The sequence below is a fragment of the Neomonachus schauinslandi genome, chromosome 9, assembly GCF_002201575.2.
Source record: "Neomonachus schauinslandi chromosome 9, ASM220157v2, whole genome shotgun sequence".
Lineage (NCBI taxonomy): Eukaryota > Metazoa > Chordata > Mammalia > Carnivora > Phocidae > Neomonachus > Neomonachus schauinslandi.
Window position 1 is genome coordinate 131,945,931 of NC_058411.1, and position 16,138 is coordinate 131,962,068.

A 16,138-nucleotide genomic window follows, 5' to 3' on the forward strand; every position below is an offset into this window, starting at 1 on the left:
AGAAAAGAGGGCGCCTGGGTGGCTCAGTCGGTTGGGCGACTGCCTTCGGCTCAGGTCATGATCCTGGAGTCCCAGGATCAAGTCCCACATCAAGTCCCGCATCGGGCTCCCTGCTCGGCAGGGGGTCTGCTTCTCCCTCTGACCCTGCCCCCTCTCCTGCTCTCTCTCTCTCATTCTCTCTCTCAAATAAATAAATAAAATCTCTAAAAAAAAAAGAAAAGAGGGCGCCTGGGTGGCTCAGTCGGTTAAGCGACTGCCTTCGGCTCAGGTCATGATCCTGGAGTCCCGGGATCGAGTCCCGCATCGGGCTCCCTGCTCGGCGGGGAGTCTGCTTCTCCCTCTGACCCTCCCCCTTCTCATGCTCTCTCTATCTCATTCTCTCTCTCAAATAAATAAATAAAATCTTTAAAAAAAAAAGAAATAAAAAGAAATAGACATTATATTTCCTCCTCCATAGCTTCTTTGCTGCTGGTAAACATACCAGCACTGAGTCCCAACATTCTCTCCTCAAATTTTAAGGCAAAAGAAAATTCATGTCCTTTCTCTTAGGAAGTCCGAAGAACTATGGCTTTTTATTCTCCAAGCCTCTTTACCTTCCATTCTGCGTCAGAGCCTTAAAATGGGATTTCACTCAAAAAAACAAAACCAAACATTAATTCAGAGAACAGAACTTGCAGAGTTTCACAGCCGCGAGGTAGCATCCTCTGCTCACATGTCGGAAGTTTACGTACCTGCTAGTAACCATAAGCTGTGCCCGGTCTCTGAAAGTATTTCCAGACTGGACATACTGACTGTATTACTCTTTCCCAGCCCACCCCAAAGAGATGAACCTCCTCCTGTAAAAAGTGATTCCTTTCACTCTGGGTTTGGATCAGTATGCTACCTCTCAAGGTCAGGGCCAAACTGAAATGTTCTTGCTTCTTCAGCCTCCCTTTTCCCCTGAGAAGAATCACACTTATTTGAATCAGAAAAGGTAGTGAACACACAGAAGTCCAGGAATGGAGGCTACAGTGGGCTCAAGTGTGACCCCAAAAATATAGGTCCACTTAGAACCGGTAAGTGTGACTTTACTTGAAAATAGGGTCTTTGCAGATGTAATTAAGGATTTCGAGATGAGATCATCTTGGATTTAGATTGGGCCCTGGATCCAATGACAGATACTCTTCTAAGAGAAAGGCAGAGGGAGGTCTGAGACAGACACAGGGAGGAACGCCATGCACTGATGGAGCCAGAGACGGGGACAACACAGCCACCGGTCACGGAGCACCGAGGAGAGCAGGCAGGCACTACACAGCAGGACAAGGGCTGGCAACAGGTTCTCCCTCACGTCTCCCAGGAAGCAACAACCGACGGACACCCTGGCTTCAGACTTCTGGCCTCCACAAGTGTGAAGAATACATTTCTGTTGTTCTAAGCCACCCAGTTTGTGGTTCTTTGTTACGGGCAGCCTTAGGCTTAACCAGAAGGAACTATGTGGCCTCACAGGAAATCCATCTTCTATCTACAACTATGCTAACACCAAAAATAAGCCACCAGATAGATGTCTCTCTACTCATTTTGCTGGTCTTCTAAGCATTTTTGTATAGTCACAGAACAACCTGTGCAGCTTATTAGAATCTGACACCATTGAAGTAACATGCAGTCACCCAGCGGCTTCAAGTCACTGCTGATCCACAGTGGGTCAAGCCAGAGAACCAACAAGTAAAAAACGTCGACTACTCAGCCTAATAACTTAATGGACAACAACAAAAAAGAGACACCTTCACGACATGAAAACAAATCACTTGAAGATGGCTTCAAACCGAATGGAAAGTAGTATTTCAAACAGGGTGTCAGTGTCTGCAGGATAGTGGAGATGCTTACAACTCAAGCCAAGGCATTTATTTCCAGAGAAACCAAACAAACAGTGCTTTTCTTTCTCCCTGAACCCACCATAAGGTAGGTCGCTGGTTAGGAAGTACTGAGCTATTAAGGAGATGGGTGAGAATCCAAGACTAAATAAAAGACTACAGTGAGTGCACTAAGAAGAGTTCTTTCAAAGGATCAGAATATAAATTCAGTGACGTCACATGAATAACACAAAACCAGTATGATCCCAGGGAAAAGTCAGGACAAATACAATTAGATCTACAAACACGGAAACACCGTCCAATCGTCTTGTACAGTAATCACCTTTTTCCCTGTCAATCAAATGGGGATCAGTTAATTCTGAACTACTTAGATCTTTAAGATTAGAAGACATGGGACTTCTGCTTCCGGGCAGTTTACAGCAGCAGAACTACATTCCGCCAAGAACAGTGAGAAAGGCCGCGTAAGCAAAACTTACCTGCTGGAAGACACCAAAGATCAGCCAGAGCCATCAGAACTAGAATGAGTAAGACTCCAAAGAGCAGAAAAGCTCACAGAGGTAAGAGGTGACTGCCAAAGCCACTGCGGGCAGTGATTCTGCGCACAGGTGAGAAGCTGAGTATCTGCACTGCTCCCAGCACAGGACCAGAGACACCAGCAGAGCCTCCCGAGGGCCTTCAAGGCTAGAGGGGCATGGCAGAGCCGAGGGGCTCAAACGCACAACCAACCTTCCCTTAGGACATGTGCTGAGTCTGCAGGGAGCAGAAGGCTAAAAACCTAAACTGGAATCCTCGGAACAGCAGATCAGCCTGTGGCAGTCTCGCAGTGCTGAGAAAACCGAGACTGAAGCTTAGAGCCTGCAGAAGGGGAGGGGGCAGAGAATGCTGCTACAGGCCCTCTGCTGAGCACTCGGAAGAGCTAAGCTCCAGGAACAGGAGACCAGCGGCAGACTAGATCAGAATGATCGCCTCACACTCCATGTGCCCAGGGGAGGAAAGAATGAATCCTCCCTGGTGAAAGGCAACATCACCTGGAGCTTGCACAATTTCTAAAACATAGGTTCCCGCTTTTATTTTTTTTAAATATTTTGAGAGAGCGAGACAGAGCGAGAGAGAGCACAAACGGTGGGGAGGGGTAGAGGGAGGTGGACTTGATCGCAGGACCCCTGAACCCAGGACCAACTAAGCCACCAGGCATCCCGTAGATTTCTCCCATTTAATCAAAAATAATTAGGCATAAAAGACGGGACTGTAGAACTGAAAACCAAGAGAAATAAAACATACAACATATGACGCACAGTAATTCAGATACTGGAGTTAGCAGGTTAAAATTTTTAAGTAACTATAATTCATATGTTCAAAAAAAGAGGAAAAGATGGAGAAAATCAAGTTTTCTAAAAGCTTGAGAATTTTACAAGACTGAAATGTATTTTTTAAAAGAATCAAATGGAAATCCTAGAACTGAAGTTTAGAAAGAAATTAACACTTCATCCTAATTAATATGGAATACATGACCCTTTGCAAAATCCTACACTATGATTTCTATATATTCCATATACTTTTAGCTTTGATTCTATACACTTTTTTCCCTTTCTTCTTACTTGTATCTTCAAAATCCATGCTCAGTATAACCAGTAAAACAACAGATGGAGAAATTATTAACTTCCTGCAGTCACCCCTCCATTCCCCACATCCTGAGGTCACTGGTACTGGGTGTGTCTTCACATCTTTCTCTATGCTTATTCAAACATATACTACAGAAAACAGTTTGGTGGTTCCTCAAAAAATTAAATTAGAATTACCATATAACTCAGCAATTCCACTGCCAGGAATATACCCGAAAGAGTTGAAAACAGGTCCTCAAATACGTATTACACACAGATTTTTCACAGCAGTACTATTCATGATAGCCAAAAAATAGAAACATCCTAAATGTCCATTAACCCATGGATGGATGACTGTGACCTGTGTCCATTACAAATCAGCCACAAAAAGGAATGAAGTACTAACACACGTTACACTGTAGATACACCTTGGAAATATTACACCAAATGAAAGAAATCAGACACATATAGTATGATTCCATTAACAGGCAGTGTCCCAAACACATGAATCCAGACAGACAGAATACACACTGGGGCTGCAGGCAGGGTATGGAGAGAAACGGCCCCACAGATGTGGGATTTCCATTTGAGCTGATGGAAACGTTTCGTGACTAAGATAGAAGTGGTGGTTACGTAACACTGTGAATGTACTAAATGCCACTAAACTGGATATTTAAAATGGTAAATTTTGGGGCATGTCTGCCTTCAGCTCAGGTCATGATCCCAGGGTCCTGGGATGGAGCCCCACATCAGGCTCCCTGCCCAGCGGGGCGTCTGCTTCTCTCCCTCTGACCACCCCTGCTCCTGGTTGCTCTCTCTCTCATGCTCTCTCTCACAAATAAATACATAAAACTTAAAAAAATAACATAAAAATAAAATGGTGAAGTTGATGTTATGTGAATGTCACCTTAATAAATCTAGACATACACAGATTTTGTTGTTGTTGCTGCCTTCTCTCTCATCTTTTTTATCTCTAAAACCAACTCATTCTTTTTAATAATAGATAATATGGAGCACCAGTGTCCTACTATTTATCTTATGATTCTCCTGTTAATGGGTATCGAAGTTACTTCTAGCTTTTTGCCATTGTAAGACTGGAATGGCATCCTCATACATTCTTGTACAAACCAAAAAAAAAGGCTTATGTATTTAGATATTTCAGATTAATTTCTGGAAACACTGCAGCAATTCACACTGTTAGCAATTTCTGTGTATTCCACCCTTTTAATTTTTGTTGATCTGAATGGGCAAAAAAAATTGGTTAGTTTGCTATTGCCTTAATTTACATTTCCCTAGGAGCAGTGCTGGTCACCTTGTCATAGTGGCCACTTGAACTTCCTCTTCTGTATGAATTCTCTATTCCTAACCTCTGTCCGTTTTTCTATTTGCTAATTCTTTTGTTGTCAATTTACAAGGCTCTTACAGTATTAACAGTTTTAACCATTTCACCATCCTATATAATGTAAATTGCTCATCTCAGCCTATTACTTGTTTATGGTGGCCATGTTCTTCTTCAAGCTGCAGTAACAAACGGCCTTTTGGACCTTTACTTCACCCTCTGTCTCACTGAGACAGAAGACAAAGTCCTAAAGGAGAAGACAGCACAAAGGTCTAGCTGCTATCTTCAAAAATAAAGTGATTCTTTTGGCATCTCTTTTTAAAACTCCACTTAATGACCTACCTGCGTTACTAAAGTGTCTCTTGTTGGGGTGATTATAGTTATCTCGTGGATGTCCGTGCATCTGTGGGCCATGGGAGGCGGGCAAGTGAGGCTTTTGAGGGTGAAGGTTGTGCGGGGCGTGCGACTGAGATATCAGGGAGTCCCGGCTGGAGCCCGAGGCCTCTGGTCGAAACGGCTTCTTACCACCAATCACATCATCTTTCTTCTTTTGCTCCTGAGAATAAAAAGAAACCAAAGCATCTTAAGCCCCCCGGCGCAATTCCCAAGAACAGTTCACAGATCACCACCTCTAAGTATTCCTCTCTTGGCTTCCAACACGCCATCTACTACATACTTATAAAACATGTTCCGAAATTCCCCTGAGCTCCCGCAGCACACCAGTCTCTCAAAGCAGCACGTGCTGCTCTGACAAGAAAGTCACTCCCCGCTGGCAAGTCCTGTGAGCACGGATCACGGACTGCTGGATGCCACCACACCGGGCATGCGCGGAACAGACGCCCAGGCCTTGCGCGTTCTCAGAGATTCAGCTTGGACCGCATAAAACTAGGACCACCAACTTTCCTAGACTAACTAGAACCAACAAGGCCTGACTAGCCCAGGGGGTACTAGTTCCTACGCCAAAGTCAAGCTAAACATCTGTTTGCTTCTTTACCACACAAGTAAAATGTGACATAAAAACAGAACATACAGTAAGAAAAAAATAAGAAATGCAAAGTGACCTAAAATCTCACCACCAAGGGAATTAATGTCTGTAATCTGGTCCATGTCTTTCTAAGCTTTTTTTTAACAACAAAAATATTCTTTGGTATTCTTCTTTCACTTCATGTATTGTGAACATCTTCTCATGTAAACACTCATTTGCACTATTTTATTATGGCTGAGTAACTCCCCAGTATGGATATATCATGACCCATTTAATCTATTCCTTACTGTTGGACGTTTAAGTCATTTCCACTGTAAACACGTTTAAATCCTTAATTACCTCATTAAATTCTCAGAACTGCTTTGTCTGCTGACAAATCGGACCTGTCCTTCAGCACAGCTATGACAGTGGTATTCCCAGCAGCAGGACCACTTTCACTCAGCGACGCTTCCTTCCGAGACTCAGACGAATGTGGCCCTTGACCACCATGTGTCTGACTTCATCGTGTGGAACTTCCAATCCCCACTAGAGGGTCTTTCCCCCCTCGGGCTTTTCCTGACTATCCTCTCGGACTTTTACAATGCTTAAAATTTACATTAACATGCAGTGATATTAATATATTATTTCTGTATGTCACTGCTATATCATACTCTTCCATGTAAAATTAAATTAGAAAGTACTTGAGAGTACTACTCTACAGTCCCACACAATGCTAAGCATAGTGTTAAGTTCATGCAACAAATACTTCTGGGCACCTGCCCCGTGCCCAGCACCATTCCAGGCACCGAGGACATAGCAGAGGATGAAAGATGTAACATCTCTGCCTTCATGGAGCTGACATGTTAGTGGCGGAGGTGTTCAATGTTCACAGATCGGCCCTGAGTGGCTGATTTGGATAAGGACCACATGGCAAGTCAGCAGATCTGGAAACAGGCATGCAGGCACAAGGAACACAGCCCCTGCAGAATCAGCAAAGTCACTTATGTGCCCATCCCCTATGCCAGAGAAGGGAAGGAACTTCTGGGTACCTTCTCCTATCTGCTCCTTTACATGAGCAGTTGAGACACTACGTACGAAAGCTGGAAGAACACCAGGTATACATGGCCAGAAAAGAACAGAAAAGTATTTTCTGCCCACAACCCTGTTCCTAGTCAGGAGCCACCTTTATAAGCTACCACAAGATTGGTGAATAAGTCGGGGCGCCTGGGTGGCTCAGTCGTTAAGCGTCTGCCTTCGGCTCAGGTCATGATCCCAGGGTCCTGGGATCGAGCCCCACACCAGGTTCCCTGCTCGGCCAGGAGCCTGCTTCTCCCTCTCCCACTCCGCCTGCTTGTGTTCCCTCTCTAGCTGTCTCTCTCTCTCTCTCTGTCAAATAAATAAAATAAAATCTTTAAAAAAAAAAAAAAAAAAAAGATTGGTAAGTGATTCCGGGACATAGGAACACAGGGTAACAACTCCTTGTCAGAATTTTAACACGCTTTGGTTCTAATACGTTGGCTATTTCACCCGTCCAGTCTCACTGTTAACTTTCACCACTAGGGAAGTGTGCCGAGAGACTGCAGAGCTAACATGGTACCAGAGCACACTGTGGCGGGGACAGGCGGGGACAGGCGGGGCCGTGCTGGGCACCTCCACCCCATCTGTAGTGAGGGCGGGGAACCAAGGACCCTTCTAGCACCAACAATATCATCCCATGACCATCTCCCCAGGGAAAAACTGTAATGAATTTTTCTGTGGAACTGGTTTTTATCTGTTTGTATAAATTAGGATTAAATTTGTATTTTACCTCCTCTTCTTGAGATCTTTTCTTATGAGCCATCTTATATAACTTATGCAATTTTCGAGCATCAAATTCTGTAAACTTGGAAACAAAAATCCACAGATTCCTAAAAAAAATAAAAAATAAAAAAATAAAACAACAGTTCTAAGCAAATTATAGAATTCTTTAAATGACTTTCTATTCTCTTTATTGATGGCAAGCTACTGAATTCTGCCATGGATACTCGACCAAGTGTAGAAATTAAATAACAGAAACACTCTTTCAGGTCTGCATTTCATTAACACATCTTTAGATGCCAGTGTCCACAGAGTCTGGCCGATGGGTCTGGAGACAAGGGCTCTCCCACCTAAAACCCCTTACTTCACCGGCACCCAGGAAAGTCTTGGAAGTCTTCCTCCACGTTCCACACCTCCAGATTCAGCCACACAACCCATCATTACCACCATCTTCCTGGTTGGGACCTACATACATTCGGGCATCCCCATGTTGCTGTCCCTTCTTCCGTCCCAGTCGTCACCACCAAGACCTCTCCTTTCTTCCTTAAAACTCCAAGCAGCACCTCCCTGCAATGCCCCTGCACTCCCCCTAGCAAGGCATTACCCTGGATGGCAGGCTGACTAAGAAGACGGGCATCTAGAACAAGGAGGCAGCGGTACTCGCAGTGAGCTAGAAAAGGAGTGTCACCTCCTTCCACACTTTGTAGAGAACAGTTTGACCATGTCATGCCACCCACACAAATGGACTGGCTCCCGGAGTAGTAAATCTGCTGCACCTTCCCTTCCTTTTTAAGATCACCTAGAATGGGCTTCAGTGGTCTTAACAAACTGCCTTTAAACCCTAAAAACCTCCCAGCCCCCCCTCACCGGCCCACTTGTAAGCCTGTGCCAAAGCCTAAGCAAGTCCGCCCTACTCTTCCACGCCCAGCTCAAGTACACCTGCCTGCCTCTCAGAAGAGCATCCTCCCTGACTGCTCTTCTGCAGGCCCTTCCTCCTTCTCCAACACCTACCATACCTGGTCGTGCAATGACCACTTCAGGATGGACAGTGTCTCTGGAAGGGGCAAGGACCTTCTTATGAACGACTGTTAGCCAGGTCTACAGTGCCCCACACACTCCAACACAGGCCCCAGTGCCCGGCAGGAAGCTTAGCTTCAGAGATCTATGTATTAGGACGACCTTTTGTTCTCTTCCAACAGGGATTAACTTGACTAGAAAAACAGCCCAGTGGCTAGGCACAGGAAGAAGTTGGTAACAGTATAAAGGAGAACAAAAATAACATTTTGAAACTTAATTTTTTTGATAGGTGTGAAGCATGCTATGGATAGCATCATGACAGAAAGTTTTCTTAAATCCATTTTTCACTCAAAACCAATCCACTGTGATTGGGTATATTATACCAAATAATTACATGAACCATGAAGTACGTGAGTTCAAAGTCACTTTGGATTATGGAAAAGACTTAATGTTACATTTATCTTTGAGAAAGAAATTCCAGTTGTGTTTTCCTAAAAAATCAAAAGTGAGTATATAAATGACTATATATGAGCCATGATACGCCTTACAAATTAAAGTTCTGGATTAAACTGCATTAATACAACTTACTACTAGAGTTCTTCAATTATCAGAGAGAATGGAAAAATCATAGTTCTGGTGATTTTAATCTTTGTTTCACCTCATGTGTTAGTAGAGAACTATTCAAATAGTTATTATATCTATCAACCTGAGGTGGGTGAAGTAGTGAGACTAGATGATTTTTATCCCTTCCAGGTTTACAGACCAAGTCTTTGCTCTGAGAACAGGCCAGCAAATCCAGTCTCCCTGCTGTTCTCTTATAAAATAATGACATCATCCTACCTATTCAAAAGACTGTCTCAGTGGAATGGCTATTGCAGGAAAATGAAATTGAAACCTGCAGGTATGTTGCCAATAGATGGGTTTTATCAGGGGGAAAAAATTCTCATTAGATGGCTATGTCAGCTTTTATAAAACAAACACAGATCCCTCCCCACACACACATTGTCAAATCACACCAGGCAATCTGAGGCCGAGGTCACTTACCTTCTCCACAGTTTGATATGCTCCTGGTCTGAGTAGGCTTTAAGGCACTCGGCTATCCGGTCTCCGATTTTCAGCAGGCAGTTTCGGGTGTGCTCTAGCTGTTCTTGCACGTTGAGCCCCTTGTCGGGTTTGTCCAGTTGTTTCAGTGCCTTCTTCACAGGCCTCATCCGCTCTTTGCACTGGAACAGGCCAACAGAATAGAGACATAAAACACTTGCAGCAAAGACATCTTGTCTTTGTTCCCTGTGCCCTAACTTCCCAGAGAAAACCCAGCCCACCCTCACGGCATGTTACCGCTAGGGGAGGAACAGGTTAAAGCCCAGGGAACAAGCACAAATGTAAAGTCAGGAAAACCTGAGGTGCAGGTCCCAACAGCATCTCTTAGAGTGATGACTTCTGTACCTTCCTTTTATCATAGCTCCAAATGCTGTCTCCTCGTCTGCAAGAGGGCTGTGATGATGCCTCATCAGGCCATTATGAAGATAAAATGAGAAGCAAGATTATAGGCCTAACCCAGAAACGTCCCACCACCAGATAAACTATCTGAAACTGCAGGATAAAATGGTTACAAGTCCTTTGGGCGTATAAGAAACTAAGGGGGAAGGCTTGCAGATAAAGATGGTGAGCTGAACACAAAAGTCGTTTTCTCCCCCGCCCAACTCCACTGAACAACAGTAAAGGGAATGTTTCAAAAAACCCACAAAGACAAGGGAAAATGAAAGAGAAAACAAAAGCAACAAAATATTGGCAGCAAGGGAAATGACTTAAGAGGCCCGAGATGTGAACCAACCTGGCTTATACTGCCACATTCCACCCCAGAGGCAAGCTAGGTGCCTCTGAAGTAGGAGAGTTAAAACTGAGTGGTTTTTTCCAACAATGCTTAGAAGTAACAAATACCCAGATTCACAAGAGACACCCAAACTTCCAACTGGGCCCAGCAAAAGGTACAGAGGTTATTCTCTGCAGAAGATAAAGGAGCGGTCTCTGAACTGGGCTACGTACTGAAGCAGGAGCGTATGAGCAGACGCACCCTAGAGGAGCCCGCGCCTGGCCTTCTGCCTCCCAGACTCCAGAATGAAGAGAGCCAGGCCTTCACCCTCCACTCAGGAGACTGGAGGGTCCTTGTCCACAAAATCTGACCTTCTAAGAGGGGCAACTACCCAGTGCAAGCCTCCCAATGAAGCAGCGCAGCCACATCACCAGAGAGTAAACACAGGAAGTCGACCAAGCCCCACCCACATGCTCAGAGCTTCGGGTCAGATGGTTAGTCCCCTACTCCCAAATGTGTGTGCAGACAACCAATGATTACAAGTCATCTGAAAAAATATCTAACATCAACGATGGAAAACAAGTTAAAGGGAAATATAAAAAAAAAAAACATTCAGAGAACCATGGGCAGGGGAAGATCATGGATATAAAACATGACAAGAGAAGTAAAAAGCTTAAAAGAAATACTAATGTGAGAAAGTGGAGGGGCTCTCCTAGAAAGTAGAATTTAAAAAGCAGAAATGAAAAACATGTAGTAATATTATGGACCACTCCCAAAGTCCCGTTTCCCAGAACAAAAAGTTCTGTAAAGATAAAACTAAGAATTAGGAGGAAATCACCACAAAATAATTTAAGAAAACTCAGACCCATAGGGCAAGGCTGTCAACCACAAGCTATCTGGTACAACAAACTACTAAGGCACATGAGCACGAAATTTCAGAACACAGAAAACCCTACAAACTTCTATCACTCTGTGGTAATTCCATCTGTTTACTTTTCAGAGTTAAACCTCAATTTTCAAGAAGTACACAAAATAAAAAGATGTACCATAACCTGGAAGGTGTCTGTAATGACTGTAATGGGTAAGAAAGAGATCAATATCATGAACGTATAAAGGATTGCTATAGAAAAGGTAAGACCAAATTACCCCAAAATAGGCAAAGAATACAACAGACAATCCGCTGGAAACATGAATGCCTAACAGATACGAAAACAAATGTTCAACTACACCACTGATCAATATTTCATACCCCTCAGACTGGCAAAAACTGGGAAGTCAGAAATAACCAAGTGTTTCTGAGACTGGGAAGCGATCGGAACTCCAATTCCCTGCTAGGAGTGTATAAACCTCCACCATAGCTGGAAGGGCTAATTCAACAGTACCTAGTGAAGTGGTCGATGTGCGTGCCCAGGGAAAGACCTAGAGCTCTGCGCAAGCTGTACACTACTCTAGAGAAGTGCTTACACATGTGTAAATAAAAATATTTACAAGACTTTTGCTGCCATTTTTGGTAGTTAACCTTTGGAAAGCCCCAAGGTTCATCTACAGGAGAAACAATGAGTTGTGGAAGTCAGGATATAAAATACTATGAAACAGGTTTGTTTGTTTTTTTTAATTTTTATTTTTCAGTAAGCTCTGTGCCCAGTCTGAGGCTTAAACTCACAATCCCGAGATCAAGAGTCGCATGCTCTACCAAGTGAGCCAGCCAGGCACCCCTGAAACAGTTTAAATTACCAACATGGACAAACCTCAAAAATAGAGATGCTGCGGGAGGAAAATCAAGTTACAGGATATACACAGTATGGCATTTTTATGAAGTTTTTAAACATGGAAAACAATACTGTATGCTGTGTAGACACACGGGAGGCTGTCCAGAAGGGTTAAGAACCCAGGCGCACTATCTGGGTCAAACTTTTGCCCTACCATCTTAACTATGTTAACACACAACTTCTGTGACTCTCTTCATTTTATTTTATTTTTTAAGATTTTATTTTTATTTACTTATTTCTTGAGAGAGAAAGAGAAAGAGAGAAGTGTGAGTGGGAGAGCTGGAGGAGAGGGGCAGGGAGAGAGAGAACCTTTTTTTTTTTTTTTTTTTAAAGATTTTATTTATTTATTTGACAGAGAGAGAGAGAGAGAGTGAGAGAGGGAACACAAGCAGGGGGAGTGGGAGAGGGAGAAGCAGGCCTCCCATGGAGCAGGGAGCCCGATGTGGGACTCGATCCCAGGACCCTGGGATCATGACCTGAGCCGAAGGCAGACGCTTAACGACTGAGCCACCCAGGCGCCCGGGAGAGAGAGAACCTTAAGCAGACTCCCCGCTGAGCAGGGAGCCCAACTCGGGGCTCGATACCACAACCCTGAGATCATGACCTCAACCGAAACCAAGAGTCAGATGCTTAACCGACTGAGCCACCAAGGCGCCCCTAAATATTTTACTTTTAAGTAATCTCCATACCCAACGTGGAGCTTGAACTCACAACCCCAAGATCAAGAGTCATGCTCTACTGAGTAAGCCAGCCAGGAGAGAATTACCTACCCCATAGGATTGTTGTGGAGAAAAAAGACAAAAATGCACAAACAGTGCCTGGCTGTTTATTGTCGTTACTGTCTTTACAGACAAACAGAAGTCGTAAAATGCTAAAACCAAGCGCAAGAACAATAACTGGATCTAAAACTACCCTTACTTATGGGGAGGTAAGAAAGGAAAACCGCAGGTTTCTTTCTTTATTTATTTTTAGATTTTTATTTATTTGACAGAGAGAAAGCACAAGAAGGGGGAGCAGGAGAGGGAGAAGCAGGCTTCCCGCAGAGCTAGGGAGCCCAACGCGGGGCCCGATCCCAGGACCTGAGCCCAAGGCAGACGCTTAACGACTGAGCCACCCAGGCGCCCCAAAGCGTGGGTTTAGAGTGAGAAACACCAGGGGCTTCAACTTTACTCTGAGTCTTAAACACTCACATTTAACAAGGCTTCACGGTACCTGTTACCAGTGTCTATTTTATTTCTTAAATTTTTCTACATTTTTTAAAGATTTCATGATATTAAAACATGGTAAGAAGAGCCAATATGTGAAAGCATTTTTAAAAATAAATGGTTATTATTAGAAGCATTAGGTTAGGATTTTCTCTTATAAATACTGGACTAAGGAAAAACCAGAACAGATCAGATCAGATCAGAAGGCTGGCTGTACAATGAATTTATTCATTTAGTCAGTTTATGCATTTACTGATATCCCTTTTTCTTTAAAAATACTTCTAACACCTAAATGTACTTTACATAAGAACCACTACTTGCTGTCAGACAGCTGAGGACAGAACAGTCCAGAGAATTAAGAAAAATGAGGTAAGTGCAAAGAAAAAAAGAAAAAAAAAATATATATATATATATACGTATGTATGTACACAGATTTTTGAGAACACAGAGAAAGGAGCAATGAGAGAGAAGACTACCTTACAGGATGAGGTCAGTATTCTATCCTTTGCTGCCACACAGCAGGAGTATTTTGAGATTTGGAAGATGCGGTTCTCTTTGAGACTGAATTAACTGATCAAGGGAGCTGCGATTTAAGGAAGGCTGGGCAGAGGAGGTGGGAGGAACCATGGAGAGCAGCACAATGAAGACCATGCAGCTCCACTGAGGGGCTAAGGTCCCTGAGGACACGCTGGCCTGTTTCCATTCCCGCTCGAGCTGGTCCATGCGCTCCGCTCCTCCATCGTATCCCCTGTCCCGTATGAGGAAAGAGACCATGTCCTGGACATGTCTTAGCCCTGAGCACCGCAGTGTGGGAGCATGGAAGACACACCACGCTCACGCTCACGCTCACCACTGCTCTCACTCACTCAGCCAGGACCCTGGCCTCATCTCGTCGTGCTGTCCCCTGGTTCTCACCACGCCAGCCACGGCAGCCTTCTGTGACCTACTCGTTGCACCACAGGTGGTCCTGCCACAGGGCCTTTGTGCATGCTGCTGCCTTGCCTTCACATCTTCTTCCCTTCCCTCATCTCTTGTGACCTTTCCCTCTTCCTTCAGAACCCAATTCAAACATCACCTCCTTAAACATGCCTTCCCAACAGCCCCTGCCTGGGTCAAATCCCCTTCTCCAGGATCTTCAGAGCATCTGCTAAAGATCCCCCACAGCCCATCAGAGTAGCACAAGCACGATCCGTGTGGCTATCTATCTCCCCTACTCAAATGTGAAGTCTGCGGAGACAGAAGCAATTCTCTTTGCAACATGGTAGGTAAATTCAGGGTTGACACACAGAAAGTACTCAATAAATGTTAGCTCAGGGAACACTTCTGTTTCCCAAATGCCTCTAAGGGCCCCTGCAGCCTTTCCCTTTTCTTAAAGATTTTATTTATTTATTTGAGGGAGAGAGGGAGAGAGCGCATGCACGCATGGGGCTGAGGGGAAGGGAGAGAGAGGAATCTCAAACAGACTGCTACCCTCAGTACAGAGACCAACCCGGGGCTCGATCCCACAACCCTGAGATCACAACCTGAACCAAAAGCAAGAGTGTGACGCTTAACCAACTGAGCCACCCACCATCCCCCCCTCCCCAACTCCCACAGCCTTTCTGCCTAGGAGCACAAGATAGGAAATCGATTTCCCAAAATTCTTTCTCACTGGAGAGTAAGAAAATCTCTTCCTGCCTGCCTGGTCCAGAGCAAAAGGTCTTCAGATATTAGAAGCAATGTGTTCTAAGGTAACATACTAATGCTCAGGCCAGCTGAGGCTGTGTGGCTGGACCTGGGGAAGGCAAGCACTGTAGCCGCACACACCAGCACCCCTCAATTTCAAGACTTACTATGCTGAATGTTTCCTGGTCCAGATCATCATCCTCATCCTCTCCAATAGGGACAGGCTCACTTCCTGCTGTAATATGGACAGGACCCTGAGATCGCTTTGATTTACTTGAAGATTTGGCATCACCACCTTTAGGCTTTTAAAAAAGAGTTACAAGGAATCATTGTCATTTGTGCAATCCTGCCTTGCAAGCTGGACATCTTACTTATGTCACATCACTCCAGAGAACAAATGTGACAGGCTAAGTTTACAAAAAAGATAAAATAAAGTCTTCTGAAACATCATGTAATCAAATCTACATGATTAACGAATGGCTTAATCGTACATCACCTCCATTTCTGTCTCCAAACACACCCAATTATAACTTCAGCTTCAGGACAATGCTGTTTTGGCTTCTATTCCCTCATCCATAAAATGCACAAAAACATCAACAGGTGGAGATTATAATAAACTGGCAGAGCTCTTGTACAGTATGATACAGCAACTTTTATTAACAGCTTATAATCGTACACTTTGACCTAAGAATCTGTATTAACTACAGTGCTGTAAATGACTGAAATGTACATGACACCACATGAATAAATCTCATTTATCCATGAAAGGATGCAGAAGGATGGAGGTGACTTTGTATATGAACATTTAAAAAAATACTCTACTTTGTTTACGACTGTGTAATATATAGTAGAAGTATAAAAACATGGATAGGAAAGGTCTCAAACCATGGGAGGAAAAAGGAGAGAGGCAGAGTAATGAAATCATGAAAGAGGAATTGGGGGGGGATGGGGGGAGCTTCAACAGTATTGGTAAGATGTGCACAAAACACAAAATACACCAGCCCAACAAAAGGCACTTAGAGTAAACATGAAAAATGTTGGCCACAGTTCTATCTTGGGTGATGGACGAGTGGATGCTTGGTAAAAGGCTCTCTGTGCTTTTATTTTGGAAATATTTC

The 16,138-nt window shown here is 44.0% G+C and overlaps 1 protein-coding gene across 2 annotated transcripts in view; it reads right to left on the reverse strand.

Moving 5' to 3' along the window:
• The window catches only part of CHD2 (chromodomain helicase DNA binding protein 2), a 119,495-nt gene that overhangs the window by 7,948 nt on the left and 95,409 nt on the right, over positions 1 to 16,138 (reverse strand). For both annotated transcript variants that reach the window (XM_021680659.1, XM_021680657.1), the window contains 4 exons: positions 15,188 to 15,322; positions 9,613 to 9,791; positions 7,562 to 7,661; positions 5,133 to 5,346 (listed from right to left, as the gene is read on the reverse strand). In XM_021680659.1, the coding sequence (XP_021536334.1) occupies positions 5,133 to 5,346; positions 7,562 to 7,661; positions 9,613 to 9,791; positions 15,188 to 15,322 (628 nt within the window). The remainder of the gene's footprint in view (positions 1 to 5,132; positions 5,347 to 7,561; positions 7,662 to 9,612; positions 9,792 to 15,187; positions 15,323 to 16,138) is intronic.